The sequence below is a fragment of the Ursus maritimus genome, unplaced genomic scaffold (assembly GCF_017311325.1).
Source record: "Ursus maritimus isolate PB19 unplaced genomic scaffold, ASM1731132v1 scaffold_7, whole genome shotgun sequence".
NCBI lineage: Eukaryota > Metazoa > Chordata > Mammalia > Carnivora > Ursidae > Ursus > Ursus maritimus.
In genome coordinates, this window is record NW_024426885.1 from 63,877,409 (window position 1) to 63,893,322 (window position 15,914).

General features: G+C 42.6%; 1 protein-coding gene across 6 annotated transcripts; it reads left to right on the forward strand.

Moving 5' to 3' along the window:
* MRLN (myoregulin) lies at window positions 1-15,711 on the forward strand. Of its 6 annotated transcripts, XM_040624808.1 has the most exons (6): window positions 1-492; window positions 1,788-3,720; window positions 4,271-4,353; window positions 13,658-13,769; window positions 14,676-14,717; window positions 15,482-15,711. In XM_040624808.1, exon 6 carries the CDS (start codon window positions 15,505-15,507, stop codon window positions 15,640-15,642), a length of 138 nt encoding a protein of 45 aa, XP_040480742.1. In that variant the 5' UTR covers window positions 1-492; window positions 1,788-3,720; window positions 4,271-4,353; window positions 13,658-13,769; window positions 14,676-14,717; window positions 15,482-15,504; the 3' UTR covers window positions 15,643-15,711. The 6 variants fall into 6 exon arrangements, 4 of the variants coding, with proteins under 4 accessions (XP_040480742.1, XP_040480743.1, XP_040480741.1 ...); XR_005833318.1 differs by lacking the exon at window positions 15,482-15,711 and having other exon boundaries at window positions 1,788-2,242; window positions 3,594-3,720; window positions 13,658-14,860; XR_005833319.1 differs by lacking the exon at window positions 15,482-15,711 and having other exon boundaries at window positions 1,788-2,242; window positions 3,618-3,720; window positions 13,658-14,860.
* Window positions 15,712-15,914: the final 203 nt, after the last annotated feature.

Below are 15,914 nucleotides of genomic sequence, written 5' to 3' on the forward strand. Positions count from 1 at the left end.
TCTATTGTTTTTAGCCCCCTAGTTCTGGTATTTTATCAAGACAGCCCAGGGAACCTAATATAGCTAGTAACCCATGGGATTAGATGATTAATTCAGACATAAGACCTTAAAGAAGACAGAAAAGATACTTGTCTTAGTCCTCTAATGCTCCTTGCACAATCCCAATCCCCCTTCGTTCAAACCTCAGTGGAAGACTGACAGAACTTCCTTGCAAAATAAACCACTAGAGAAACAAAACAGAAGAAGCTCACAGAAAAGCCAGAGGAAGTTCTTGCCTGAGAGAATCAGTGTAGCTCCTCAAAGTGTTACAACACACAAATGTCCAGAGCACTGGATCCACTCGCCATTGTGGATGCCAAATCCCCGGGACACGAAGAGTCGAGAAGCCAGCATGAATACCGGGGTGAAGACGGGGCGGATCCGAGGGAGGGTCAGCACTCTGTAAAGACACAGCACCAGAAAACTGCCACAGAAAAACAAATCCAGATTCAGGTAAGGAGAGACTTCATATGAAAAGACTGTTGTAGGTGGTTGACAGGGTCTGGGGCTGGGGGAAGGGCGAGGGGAGAGTTGCTGTTTAAGGGGTATGGAGTTTCAGTTTTGCAAGATGAGAAAGTTCTGGACCTCTGTGGCCCAACACTGTAAATATAGTTAACATTGCTGAATGGCAAACTTAAGCATAATTAAAATGAGGCACGCCTGGGGGGGTCAGTCTGTTAAGCATCACCTTCTGCTCAGGTCATGATCCCAGGGTCCCAGGATCTAGTCCCGCATCGGGCTCCTTGCTCCTCGGGGAGTCTGCTTCTCCCTCTGCCTGCTTGTGCTCTCTCTCTCTGACAAATAAATAAATAAAATCTTAAAAAAAATGACTAAGATGGTAAAGTTTATGATATGCATATTTTACCACAATTTAAAAAATTATTCAAGAGAAGAGAAGAGACATAGTATGGGGAGGCGCCCTGCTGCGGTTCAGAAAATACTCTGGTCACAAGATCTACAAGCATCTCAAAGGTCAGGCAGAAAATGGCTTTCTCTGTTATAAAGAAGAGTAAACAAAGCTAAAAGGACACAATTAGGTGAGAGGGTGTGTGATTAGACAATTGATTAGAGAATGTCGTCAGCTTGTTTTTGGAAAATTCACTAAGGAAGGGCTGTTCTGTATTCTGATGCAGGTGGGTCAAAGTTCAGGGGATTGTCTGGAGAGAGAAAGAAGCCCGAGTAGAGTTTGGTTAAGACACGTTAGCGAGTATTTTGTTCAGACTGGTGAGTGGGGACAAACGGTTCAGCTGACCGTTTATGAGGCACGGCGGGAATGTAGAGGGTCTGGCCTTGCCGTCGGTGAACAAGGGACTTATCCACCAGTCTCATCCAAGTCATTTGAAGACGGGTGGTTCTTTGCAGTAAACCTTTTCCCCAAACATGAAGTGGTGAGGAGTTTGTGCTTTCCAGGAGCACAGGATTCAGGTAGAGCTCAACATCACCACATCCCTGCACCTGCTCTCCCTCCCTCCCCCTACACAAGTTTCCAGGCGGTGAGCTCTTGAAGGAATGCTCCACGAAAGCTGGCTAGCCCCCGTCCTCACTCATAAGCTACTGTTTGCATGTTCCTGGAGCCGTGCTGAGGACGTGGCCTGCCTTATGTCACTTATCTCTCGAAACAACCTGATTACCTAAGCGGAGTCTTCGATGGTCATTTTACAGATGAAGAAACCGAGGCACCAGAAGAATACATAACATTACTAATGTCACACCGCTAATATCACATAATTAATATATTTGTTTCCTAGGGCTGCAGGACAAGTGACCACAAGCTTGATGGCTTGAAACAACAGAAATGTATCGCCTCCGTTTTGGAAGCCGGACGTCCAAGATTCAGGTGTCCACAAGGCCCTGCTTTCTCTGAAGTCACTCGGGGAGGATTCTTCCTTGTGTTGTCATCACTGCAGTGGCTGCCAGCAGTCCTCGGTGTTCCTGGCTTGTAGACATTACACTCCGGTCTCTGTTTCCTTTGTCACATGGTGTCCTCACCGTGTGCCTCTCTGGATCCGAGCTGCCCTCTCTTCTAAGGACACCAGTCACTGGATTAGGGCCCAGTGTTACCAGTCTTAATCCAGTAAGAGCTCATCTTAAATTGATTATATGAGCAAGGTCTTATTTCCAAAGAAGGCCACAGTCACAGGCACTGGGAGTTAGAACCTGAACATTACCTTTTTGAGGGACACGATTCAACCCACAGCAGTTGGTAAGTGGTGGAGCTAGGGCTCGGGACCCTCCCCAGTCATCCCGAGAGTGGGATCTTCACGCCCCAGGCACCGGTAAAAGGGACCCTTGAGGAGTGTTAAGACTCTATCAGAATGTCTAATTTTAAATTTCATCTTTTCAAAATTTCCACTTGTGTTTTAAAATGTACATCATGTATTTACCATAGCACATGAGTCTGTTCCATAAAGATACATCTATTCAGTGGGTACTCAAGAATTGTAACTGGTCAGTGTAGGAAAAAAAGAAATTAAGGCCCTGTACCTACTCCCCTCCTTCTTACCCATCTATTAAACTGGTGGTCACTGGTGTGTTACTTTTTCTTTTTCACAGCAAAATAGCACTCCACTATTTGTAGTGAGGTGTTTTGATTTCTCCCCACCCCCAGGATTCGGCTGAAAAGGGTTTGGTTTGGAAAAAGGGTAGTTACCAGATCTGAGCCAAGGTGACAGGTAGCCAGAACCTTAAGAATGAGGCAATCTGACAAGATTTTTTCCCTTCAATTTGTATCCTTATGTATTTCAATAACTTTGTCTAATGATCAGTTTCCTTTTAACGCCTCAGACAGACAGGCAGAGCCAGTGTTTAATATAATTTAGGTCTGCAGGGCTGCTGTTAATGAGCCAAACAATTTAACATCAATTGTTGGGGGCAGGGGAGGTGTATCTTTTTTGGACTTTTTTTGAAATACAGTTTTTCAAAAGGAGAACCACTGCACCCAGACCCAGTAGCCAGGTTGTGATTCCGCTTCTATTCTTCGGACTTCAGTGCTGCGGTTTCCCTTGTGTGATACTATTCAGAGATCTGCTCCCCTCCCCCTAACACGCACATAACACACACACACACACACACACACACACACACACACTGCCAGGAATTGTTTTGGGTTCCTGAAGGGGGACAGAGTGATATGCTCACAGGTAAATACATCTCAAAATGCTAATGTGCATTTGAATATCCATTTGTTTATCTATTTTAAAAACAGGGGGAAGTCAAGGTAAACCAGGCAAAATGTATAAATTTGAAAAGATATTCAGATATCCATGGAAAAGAATTGCTCAGAAGAACAAAGGATAGTATAACATTAAATGAGTCACGGTGTTCTCCCAGAGAGTAAAACTGTATTCTCGTCAGTTATTGTTTAATTCTTCGAACATTTGACATAAGGGTCTATTGATTACTGGGGCGGGGAGAGCTGGTCCCGGGCTCACGGGTTGTGGGAGCTCCTGTGTGGGCCTAGGTATATTTTTGTTACACTTTATCCCACCTGTGCCTGTCAGTTCCTTTCCACTTGCCTCCTCCCGTGACAGTCTGGCTCATGTTTCTTCATAAAGCTCTAAGCCAGTTATTAATAACAGCCCAGCGAGTCTCCGGATCCACCTAAGAGCATGTGGTGTTTTTCACAAAAGAGAAGAGAGATCATCTCCTTGACTTGGGACTTTGCTTGCGGAGCCCTGAACAGTAAGTTTGCGGTTTTAAACTACATGACATTTTACAATGTTGATGTGGGAGGAAAGCTTCGCGTAACTCCTGTTTGCCTCTGGTGGGGGGAGAATGGCGTAAGCCGGAGCTTGGGCTCCCGGAGCCAACTTCCCGCACGCTGCTTCTGCCTCCCTCCAGCCTGTACGGGGCTGCTCGCACGCCGGAGGAGTGCGTTCGAATCCGCTTCCTCTCATTTCCATCTGGTAAATAAAGGCAGGAGGAGAAGCAAGGGACTAATCATTCCTAAATTCTTGACCCCACCTTGTGGTACGCGTGGTTCTCCCGTGGCTCCGATGAGCGCGAGAACTCTCACTCAGGGAAAGTGACCACGCGGAGGGCTGCCCGGTGGTGCGGGCTTGTCCTTCTCCCGTGGTGGAGCTTCAGTTCAGGCACGGCACCCGCCTTGCTCCAGCGATGCATCGCCTTCTTGTTTTCTTGTAGCCGAAGGCTTTGTCTTTGCAGCCTCCTTTATAATGGTTGTTCCTGAGAGTCCTGGAAAGTAGGTCACTGTGTTTTCTGTCTGCAAAAGGAGGACCTGCTCCGTCCTTGGGAGCTCAGCTGAAACCAGACGATCCAGTCGTTCTCCAGGACCAGCGTAGCTTCCTGCTAAGGGTACGTATGCTCAGTGCTCTCCAACACGTGCACCAGGCTTCTAAACAACATGCGGAAGGGAGGCATGACAGCCAACTGGAAGCGGGCAGACGCTGGCCTGGTGTGGAGCGCTGGCTTGGAGACTAACGCACTGTGTGAGTTTAAGCAAGTACTCAATCTCTCTGAGCCTCAGTTTCCTCATTTGTAAAATGAGAGTCATAATGACATCTTTTATAGGGGAGTGGGGTTTACTCATAATGTAAGTGGCCAAGCATACTAACATTATTTATGAAATCCCTCATTTGAATTTCTCCTGAATCTTCTTAACCATCTCTTGTTTGTTTCAGAGTCAAATCTAGAGCCCCCAATGTGGTCTTTGACAGAAAATATTAATCTAAATGGTAGAGACACTGGAGGGAGGTGGGTGGGGGATGGGCTCAATGGCTGATGGGCGTTAAGGAGGGCACGTGTTCCAATGAGCACGGGTGTTAAATGTTAGTGATGAATCACTAAATTGTACTCCTGAAACCAAAGCTACGCTATATGTTAACTAATTAGAATTTAAATAAAATCTTGGAAGAAAAAAAAGAAAGAAGGAAAAAAATAAATGGTAGAGACCATAACTGGTTTCATCTTTAGGATGGGCAAGCTGTGTGGAGGGTGAGGCTGGGGCACATGCTTAGTGGTTCGGGACATTAGTCTGTAGCTAAGATCAACGAAGATGACAAACCTCCCAAAACAATTTCCAAGTGTAAGCTAGTGTTTTCGTAAACTTGCCTGCTTTACCAGTATTCTGAAATTTGAGCTTTTGGTTATGTGCTTCTACGGTTAGAAGGGACTGGTGTCCCCCCCTCCCCCCCCGCCCATTGCTAGATCGATTCTGTGCCTGGAGGAGACAGAAAGGAGAGTTGTCTCAACGAGTAGCTGCTTCCCAAAGTCTTCCCCTGTAACTCAGGAGATGAGATTTTTGCTTTCCTCTGCAAGCTTTCACTATGCGCACATTTATTTAGTTCCTGCTGTGTGCAAGACATTGTGCTAGGTTAGCAAGGCGTCAATAGCTCTGACTATAGGAGGAGAAAGAAGTCATTCTGGGAGTCACTCTGGCCCCGGTCAGAATGGGCCTCTTCTATGGTACATGAGAAGTACAGACAGAGCACAGACAGGGCCCAGATCCCACAGAGCCTTCACACCCAAAACTGATCCAACAAAAATGGACATTGCTGGTTAGACTTCCCCCTGGAAGGCTGTAAATTCTTGGAAAATGATTCACGGATTTTCAGGGTTCCACCCAGGGTTCACCCTCTAAGCAGTGAGCTGGTGAGGCATAGAAGAACAGCATCTTAAAGCTGCATCCCAGCCTCACCCCTCTACCCCCCACCTCCCCAATTACTTTTTTTTTTTTTTAAGATTTTATGTACTTATTTGAGAGAGAGAGAGAGGAAGCTTGTGCATGAGTGGGGGAGGGGCAGAGGCAGAGGGAGAGGGAGAAGCAGAGACTCCACTGAGTAGAGAGCCTGACACGGGGCTCGATCCCAGGACCCTGAGATCATGACCTGAGCCGAAGTCAGATACTTACCAACTGAGCAACACAGGCACCCCCAATTACTTTTTGTTGAGCACCTATTTTCTTCTAAGGCCTGTGCTAAATGCTGGAAATACAATTCTGCCTTTTAAAAAGTCACAGATTTTCATTTAACTTGAAATTCTGTTCTCCCCCCTCGCCATCTACCTTCTCAGCTAAACTTGACTCCAAAACACACTTAACTGGTTTTGGAAATCAAATCTGCACCTTAATGAATCCAAAATGGCCACCAGTGAATTTATACGAAGTGTGTGTTGCAGAAAGTAGTTTGAAAGGTTTTGCCAAATGCTTTTTAGAATTCCAACAGGCCTAGACAGTCACACTCTCCTCTACTCACCAGCACCCAGTCTGGAGTGGCACCCACTTGGCTGTATGAATTCTGCAGATAAAAAGCACAGACCTCACAAACAAACACCCTCAGTCTCACTCCTGCTTCCTCACCCCATGGCAGGACAATCGTGCTGGGCTTCCCTCCTGAAACCTTGCAGAGCTGGTCCCCAGCCAGGCGCTGGGCAGTTCATCTGGCCTTGTAAGAGGGCACTACAGCTGTGATTCATGGAGAGGGCTGGGGAACTTAACAGGGAGAAGGTTGATAACATTTTGATTTTTTGGGTTCCAGAAGATTTCTTAATGTTAAGTGCCTGTAACCGGGCGATTTGTGTCTTCTTGGGGGCAATGCATGATCTCCTATTTGGGGTAGGAATGTGCCAGTGGGAAATCTCAACCTCCAGAAGTCTTGGTAATGGGTGATTAGGAGATGTTTGTTCAGGTGTAGAGAAATAGTTCCTTTTAGGGCCAAGATATTTACTTATAACATTCGAGGCATGGTCAGAGATGGCCCAGGAAGGCCCAAACTGCACAGGCATTGACATTGAAAAAAAGCACGAGAGGTACAGTTGAAGAGAAATAGAGTAGATCGACGCGGGTCGGGGAGCCCCCCAGCTCCAGGGGGCTGGGGGGCCCTAGAGAGTGTTGCCAGGCAAACCAGCCCACATGCTGCACGCCTGCCTCCATGTCCCCTTTCCACCTCTAAATCCATTTGTTTCTTCTCACCCATCTGAGTCATCACTCTTCTCTTTCCACCGTGCTAGGTGGCTTCATCGCTGCTTCATTGTACCAACCACCGTTTGCTCCAGCACCAGGCAGCACGCTGGGCTCACAGCTTCCCTTTTTACTGATCCTGAGATACCGCGGTGGCAAAGGCTGTGGAGCCAGACAGACCTTCCTTCAAATCCCCGGTTATCCCTGCTGTGTGACCTTAACTATTTAACCTTTCTGCTCTTCAGTTTCCCCAAAGAAGGAAATAGGGGTGCGAATGGCTCACAGTACCAGGTTTTATGTGATTAAAATCAAAGCATTTGTAGGCCCTTCCTAATGAGAGTTACAAAGAAAATCCTTTTGATTCCCTGCAAGACCGATAGCATTTCTGGTTAGCAGGTGAGGTTAAGTGCCAGGTCCAAGGCTACAGGGTCATACCAGCTAGAACCAGGATCTAAAACCAGTTTGGTCTGGCTCTAAAACCTATGTTCTCTCCTCACTCCACTTTGCTGACTGACCATCTGTGACCAAGCACATGTTTTTGTCCTCAGTCGAAGTCTACTCTGTCAAGTTCTGACCTGCCAAGTGCTGCAGTTTTCACTTCTGACTTCCTTTATTTTGGACTCTCTGGTCTGACACTGGCCCGAATCAGAGAAGTTGGGAAGTTGATGAAGGTAGAATGTCTCCAAGTAGCCGAGGGAAATGCAGAAGCCAATTTATCTCAAAGGTCAAAAAATGGCCGCGGCCACGGTGATGGTCATTGCGCAGAGGAGCTCTGGAGCCTCAGACCAATGACTGTACTTCCCGTCCTTCCCCGGGCCTCGGTGTCCAATGGGAATTTTACAAGATTGCAAATATCTTTTCCAGTGCCAACATCTCTGTCGGATTTCAGACCTTTCACTACTATTGTTTTTCTTAGCTGGAAAGAGAAAAATCTCTTTGAAATCCTATCTCAGGCAGGAAACAAGGTCCAACGATCATGCTGGCAGTCCTGTAAGTGTAAAGCCATACGCCATTCTCATGATTCTCATTCGACGAGCTTTCTCTCGTACAAGACTCGTATCATTGATGAATTAATTTCTCAGATGTGTGTTAAATTTCCTTTCTCAGCTTTGGGCAGAATCTAATGGAGCCTTAACTAGTTCAAAAAATACTATTTGAACTCAAATTTTAGAAACTTATGTAACGCACAAAACCCATTTACCGTTGACTAGGCCTGAGTTTTTAGTTAACTTCTGAAGGACTCAAATTTGAAGTGTCTCCTGCCCTGTCACACCAGCGTCCATTTCTAGAGTCCTCAGGGGACAAATCTCCATTATGCCATAGAAACGGTAGCCACCTTAACAGGACATTCCTATCCTAAAACCCCATATCACTGGTGCCAAGTTTTTGTTGCCTTCCAGCCACTTGACTTGGTTCCCTAATTACAACCAAAAAATACAGAAGCAAAAAACACCACCAAGACATAATTCCCATCTGTTTTCCAAAGTTTCTAAAACATAGTTTTATTGAACATAAACTTTATAGGAAAGAGACATTTTCCATACAGAGACAAAGAGAAAGCACCCAACTTTGGAATTTTACTTTTTAAATATTTGCTAGAAAAGGTAGACTTAGTACATGTGTTTTTCTTGTTGTAACTGTCATTTAAACAAAATGAACTTTCGGTCTTTTGAAAAAGATTCTACTTTACGTGCAGTTATTAAATCAACATTTATTGAAAATGGATTGGTGTCACATACTGTGAAGCACTGGGATCCAGGATGGCTAAAGCCATCTTACTTTTTAATAAGACATCTGCAGTCTATGGGATGGTGTATGCAAACAAATAACCATAATACAGTGTAGTGAGTTGAAACACGGTACAGACAGGCTGGCTTAAATTTTGCCTGGGGAAGTCAGGATAGATCACAGAGGAGGTAACATTGGTTTTCAAAGGTATGTGACAGTTTTGTGTGTTTAGGTGTTTAAAGAGAGCTTGAGAAGAATGACTCATTCAAGGATACCATCTAAGAGGTAATATGCTAGGTTATAATTATAATATTTACCATTGGTTGTTGTGTGTGCTTGCTAGACACAAGTATCATCTCATTAAATTCTCATACCGCCCTAAGAGATAGGTACTATTATTTTCACCCCCATTTTGTAGAAGTGCTAACTAAGGCACAGAGAGTACATGTAACATGTCCAAGGTTTCGTGGTAAGTAGCAGATCTGAGTGAAACCCCATCAGTCTGATTCCAGACCCATTGCTCAACCACCATGCCCTGAAAGCACTATTGTTATTTCTTTGTCCAGCTAATGTTAAGAAGGTCAAGGGGAAAAACTAGTCAAAGGTTGATCAGTGGGTAGATAACAAAGTAATAATAAACAAGAATAACATTGCAAATAAAAAAGCTAATAAATAGATTTTAAAAGCCTGTACGTTCAGCAAACCTGGTTGCTAGAGTAAGCTCACGTTGGTGTTCTGTGAATGTCCCATTTACAAAGAGCAGATTATTTTGATGTGAGTAAAGGAACAGCTGGCTGTCGTATAGAGATCCTGGCAAGTTCAGGGTTCTCTCTCCCAGAAGGGTCATTGCAAGACTGTCCATCGCATTATTTGAACAACAGTTCACATACACAGAAAGGAGCCAGGACTGAAGAGGAAGAGTGGCCATTAATGATTACATGTGGATATTTCCATTTCAGTATGGTCGATTTCCACTGTAATACAGATCTTTTCAAAAGTAACTTTTTGTTTGAAAATATTAATAAATCTATGTAGTTGACAGATGGTGTCATCTGGAGTCCTGGGTTAGAATCTAGGATCCAGCACAGAATACTGAGTGGCCGTGGGTAGTTGCTTCATGTTCTAACAGTACATAACCATAGCCTGGCACATGCTAGCCCCTCAATAAATGGTAATCACTGTACTTTACTTGAGTGACCTATTAGGTAAAAATGGACAGACTTCAATTATGTGTCATTTTTCAACGTGTGTCTCTAGGGAACTTTGCTCAATATTATCTTGACCATTAGATAGTGATGGAAACAGGAGTAGGATGAACAAATTCTTGTCAAAAAAAGAAAATATTTTTGAAATATGATTCAAGAGTTTAAGACTATAAACTCGAATCCAATGAAAAGTGTTTTTCTTTTGATTGAAAAAGAGACTTTCCAAAGTATGTTCTGTTCTTTGCCTTGACCAAGAATCCATGCCTTATAAGGGGGAAATAGAAGAGGTTGAGAGAAATTGAGAAAATGGTGAGGTCCTACTTGGCGGTGGGAGCAAGCCATTTAGCAAATGCACTCTTCTTATGGTTGCGGAAGTCAGAGTTGATTTGAGAAGACACGTTTTACATAAAAGCAAGATTGTAAAGGTTTTAAAGGCAAGAGCCTACAAGCTCATGGCAGGAGGAAGAACAGGAAATACAGTGGAATTCAACTCCCAGAGACCAAAGTTTATTGCTTCTCTCTTTTCGTCCAGCTTACTTTGTGGGACACCACTGTTCAACCACTCGATAAACAATGAACAGGTCACTTTGAATTAGATTATTTGGACTCTTCCTGGAGTCAAAAAATAAATACAAATTTAAAAAACGAGATAAGAGAGTATTTTCAGTACAACATTCTATAAAATAATAAATTGATTCCCAGTGCCTTCTGGAAATAGGGAAAGGGAAGGTAGGTAGAAGCATTGCAAATGAAGTGATAAATTATTTTCAGGCACCCGAAATTTCAGCATGAAGTATTATTAGGCCCAAAATAATCTGGAATGTCTTATATCAGAAATTGGAGGTTATTTTAGTTATGACTTTTAAATACTACATTCAAGATAAGACCATGACCTTGAAATAGTCACACTCAATATGTTCTAGCATACTCTTAAAAGTGTCCTAATTTGTTTGGAATTTATATTTTTGGTGCATATTGTATCCAATAAAAAACATTAGGAATCATTTTTTTCCCCTGAAAATTGCTGCTGCTAAATAGCTTTTCCCCCAAAAAGAATGTCCATCCAATCCCAAAGAGAAACACACCTGATTACAAAGTTTCTAGCTAAATAAGAACTAATTAGACAAAACATAAATCAAAGTACAGTGATAGTCATAATTTTAATCCACAGTAAAATCTGAGCACGTTAGGAAGCTTGAGATGATACAAATCTGTGTCCTTCCAACGATTTAGACCTAACAGCAGCTCTATCATCAAGCGGAAGAACGAAACGGGAACCACCCATATTCCTGCTGATCGCGAGCATTTTGAGTGAGACAAGAACATGTCCGTCAGCCAGAAAGTCTTAAAATGAACTCAAAGACAGTTAAGTTTATCAGTGAAACATTTTTTTTTAAAGATTTTATTTATTTATTTGACAGAGATAGAGACAGCCAGCGAGAGAGGGAACACAAGCAGGGGGAGTGGGAGAGGAAGAAGTAGGCTCCTAGCAGAGGAGCCTGATGTGGGGCTCGATCCCAGAACGCCGGGATCACGCCCTGAGCCGAAGGCAGACGCTTAATGACTGAGCCACCCAGGCGCCCCTATCAGTGAAACATTTTAACTGAAAATACGTAATTTGTACTTTTTCACATAAGTTACATGTTTTCATTAAAATGTTTCATGCCTGAATCTAATTTTCCCAAGTTCATCTTTGTTTAAATGATTGGTTTAGCAAAATAAAATCAGTATACGTTACTTTTGTATATATGGAGAAGGAAAAGGACTGGCAGTTTTGAAACTACTTTCCTTATTTTCTAAAGTTATATAAGCAAGCAACGTCCTTTTTTTTTTTTTTTTAAGATTTTATTTATTTATTTGACAGAGAGAAAGGCAGTGAGAGAGGGAACACAAGCAGGGGGAGTGGGAGAGGAAGAAGCAGGCTGCCAGCAGAGGAGCCTGATGTGGGGCTCGATCCCAGAATGCTGGGATCACGCCCTGAGCCCAAGGCAGACGCTTAACCGCTGTGCCACCCAGGCGCCCCGCAAGCAACGTCCTTTTATATGAAAATGCAAGAAATAGAAACAGCACAGATAAAAAAATCACATATAGTCCTTCCTTCCAATCTTGGCCTCGGTGATCATTTGTAGATATTTCGCAGTTTCTTTTCTTTCTTTTTTCTCGTATTTCAGTTGTGAAGTTTAACATACATACAGAAAAACACATAAAATTTATATGTACACTTTAACACATGGTTAAAAAGTGATTGCCAGTGTAACCACCACCCAGGACAAGAAATGAAACAATGATGGGAGCTCCTCATCCCGCCTAACCCCTCCCTAACCCTCCCTGAAGTCACCCCCTCCTGATGTATGGTAGCCAATCCCTTGCTTTTCTTGATAAATTTACCTCCTACACTGTTGCCATACACATATGAGCCCCTAAACTGCACACTTTTAAAAAAGATTTATTTTATTTATTTTAGAGATAGAGAGTGCAGGGGGAAGGGCAAAAGGAGAGGGAGAGGGAGAGAATCTCAAGCAGACTCCACGCTGAGTGCAGAGCCTGGGGTGGGGCACGATCTCAGGACCCTGAGAGCATGACCTGAGCCAAAACCAAGAGTTGGATGTTTTAACCAACTGAGCCACCCAGGTATCCCTTTGGTGCCTTGCTTTTTAAAACTTCAATATTATGATTGTAAAATTTACCACTGCTTTTGTATGTAGCTGTAGCTTAATTTTCGTTATTATGTAGTATTCCATTATATGAATTTATCCATTTTTCTGCTAATGGGCATTTGGGTTGTTTCTAAGCGGAGAATATTATGAACAATGTGTGTCCTGGTGCGGATATCCTTGCATCCGGTATATACCTAGGAGTGTAATGGGTTGTCATAAGGTATGGATTTTAATCATATTTAAATATTTAAACATAATTTTCTAAGTAGTGTTTTTATTATTTCATTGTTGTAATAACCATCATTTCATTGGATAAATAATCTTCCATTTGTGTCTAAACTTTATAGCCTGATCTTTTGTAATAAATTTACTCCTCCACTTTCTAATATGTTCATAAAAGTGATACAAAATCTTAAAAGTTGAAGAATTTAGAGCAGACATACAATCACATGAGCTATGGTCTTACGTAAACAATGAAGTTTTGTTGTCATAGAAGATATTGAAGCAAATATATTTAAAATAATTTTTAAGGACATTTTTGATTCAGTTGTGTTTGCCATACAAGATCGCATAAGCTTAATGTGTAGGACTTACGGGTTTGATACATTTATATTGCAGTCTGATTGCCATAGTAGTATTAGCCAGTACCTCTGTCACATCACATAATTACCATTTCTTCTCATGCTGAAAACAATTAAAACCTAGTCTCTTAGCAAGCTTAATATTTATGATACAGTTTTATTGTCTATAATCACTGTACTGGGTATTAGGTCTTTAGAACTTACTTACTAGTTGCAAGTATGTATCTTTAAACAACATTTCTCCCTTTCCCACATCCCCTGAGATACGTTGTTTAAAAAACATGGTGAATGCTTGCCTTGCCAGGAAAACCCTAGAATTCAGCTTAACCTTTCTGTTAAAGTTTCAGTGTTCAGCTGCACAAATCCTTGATAAATTAAAATTAAAATGTCATATTTTCCAAAGCCCACTCTTTGACACCTTCCTGACTTCTTTGAAAGTAATTTTAGTGTTTGTCCAAGCAGGCCCCCTGCTCCTCCACTTCGTACACTACCTCACTATCCAATAAAACCTTTTTATGTGCTTTGACACAGGGACCGAGGTTGCTAAGAGTCCACCTGTGCTGAGTGCACTTTGTTCTGGCCAGAGTTTACGGAGAGAACACCAAGGAGCAGGGCTACCTACCACTACCTGGGATTAAGTCAGGTGAGAAACGGGTCTCGCCTCCCTCATCAGTCCCCCCGCAGCTCTCTGGTCTTTCCCACACTTCCTATTTCAGACTCTTGCTGTTGTTGGAGGAAAGTGAATTGCCCCTCGGAGCAAAGATTAAAGAAACACAAGCTGGAGGCCATGAGAGCGGAGAAAATCACTTTGCCAACCCATGTATTATTCTCACCCCTTGTTTCTGAAACACGGGCAAAAGGAATTGTTGGATGTCGGGGAAATTCTAGGTGTTTACTTTGCCGGTGACTGATGTGTAATTTGGGGCATGCCATTCCCTCCTCCGGGAATGGGGCTAGTTATTACAGAAATTAACCAAGCTTGCTAAAATGGAAGAAGACAACACCGTCTAAACCTCATCTATCAGCCCTCTCTCTTACAACTCAACCTGCCTTTTTGGTTTTTGAGTGAAAGTAGCAACAAATATTCTTCTACCCCAACCCTGCCCCTTTTAAAAAAGCATTGGCGCTCCTTTTAAGTCGAGTGTATAAAAGGCACTTTGATGCAAGTCTTTGAAATTTGCTTGATTTATTTGACCTTGCATTCCTGAACAAGGAGTTCAGAATGGTTCTAAACTCCCTACCTGACAGGCATTTGGCAAAATGTGCCAACAGTGTGCTACACAGAGCTCACACTAATACCTTTTAAAATTCCATAATACTTTTTGAAATTCCTGCTATTTGTCTAAACTATTTGATTAACACAGAAATGTGGAGGAGATTAAATGTTTGATATCTTATTAAGTGACTGAAATAATGAGAGAGGATCTTGAGGAAAGATCAAGACAATGAAAAAGACCTTTTGTTGTTTAATTAAAAAAAAAAAACATTTTATCACCTGCCTTTTTCCATGTCTTCAAATTCTCATTTCCTGGTGACGCTGCCCAAACAGGTTGGAAGAAAGGCAATTTCACTGATGCCGAAAGAAGTGACGGTAAATGACTTTGTAGATAAGATTTCATGAATAAACTGACAAGACAATGGTCATTCTGATGGTTCCGTGAGCTGTTTCTTTTTCTTTTTCTTTCTTTCTTTTTTTAAGCTTTTATTTATTTATTGTCAGAGAGCGAGCGAGTGTGAGTGCACAAACAGGGGGAGCGGTAGGTAGAGAGAGAGGGAGAGAAGCAGACTTCCTGCTGAGCAGGGAGCCTGATGCGGGGCTCCATCCCAGGACCCTGGGATCATGACCTGAGCCGAAGGCAGACGCTTAACCGACTGAGCCACCCAGGCTTCCCCCCCAAAAAAAGCTGTTTCTTTTTAGAAAGAAAGGCATATTTGACATGTAGAAAAATGTATGATTACGATATAAAGTGGTCAAAATGAGGGGGTGGAAAATATTTTAATTCATTGGGGGGAAAGGGTGTGTACAGATGTGTACAGATGTTCCTCATCACTATTTCTTGACGGTGCAAATATTCCATTGAGTTTAAAGAATTAGGATTATAAATATGTTTTTTTTTTTTAAGATTTATTTATTTGATAGAGAGAGAAAGAGAGAGCATGTGCGCACAAGCAGGGGGAGCAGCAGAGGGAGAGGGAGAAGCAGGCTCCCCACTGAGCAAGGAGGCCGATGCGGGACTAGATCCCAGGACTCTGGGATCATGACCCAAGCTGAAGGCAGATGCTTAACCAACTGAGCCACCCAGGCGCTCCTATAAATATGTTTATTTCAGGATACTTTTCTCTCCCCCCCCCCAGGGAGCAAGAGCATTCTGGATAAGATGTGTAAAAACTGGATATTAATGTCTACTACTATTCCCGCAAGTCCAGAAGATGAAATTATTGGAAGACTTCTAAAAATTTTGTTTGTTCTCTTTGTTGACTTTATGTCTATTATATATGTCATTGTAACTTCCTAAAGAGCTGAATTCCCTTGCTTTACACGTAAATTTCACATTAATTCCACTGAATAAAAACTTGTAGCTCAATATGTTGAGTGATTTTAATTTGATCTCCAGTTATTCTAGAAGCCAAAAGGACATTACAATCAAAACAATATTGTGTACTGTTTAGTACCTAAGGTTTATAAAACATCGTAAAAATTAATGTGTCTTTTTTTCCCCAGAAATCTATACTACCGAGTCATAAAACTTCTTGACTTTTTAACACCATTGTCATTTGGTAGGTTGAC

Bases quoted from the DNA above. Each gene is read 5' to 3' on its own strand.
- MRLN (XM_040624807.1), top strand. From the start codon at position 319: ATGTCCAGAGCACTGGATCCACTCGCCATTGTGGATGCCAAATCCCCG. The intron at 493-1,787 runs GTAAGGAGAGAC...TTTGTTTCCTAG, and splicing joins AAAAACAAATCCAGATTCAG to GGCTGCAGGACAAGTGACCA.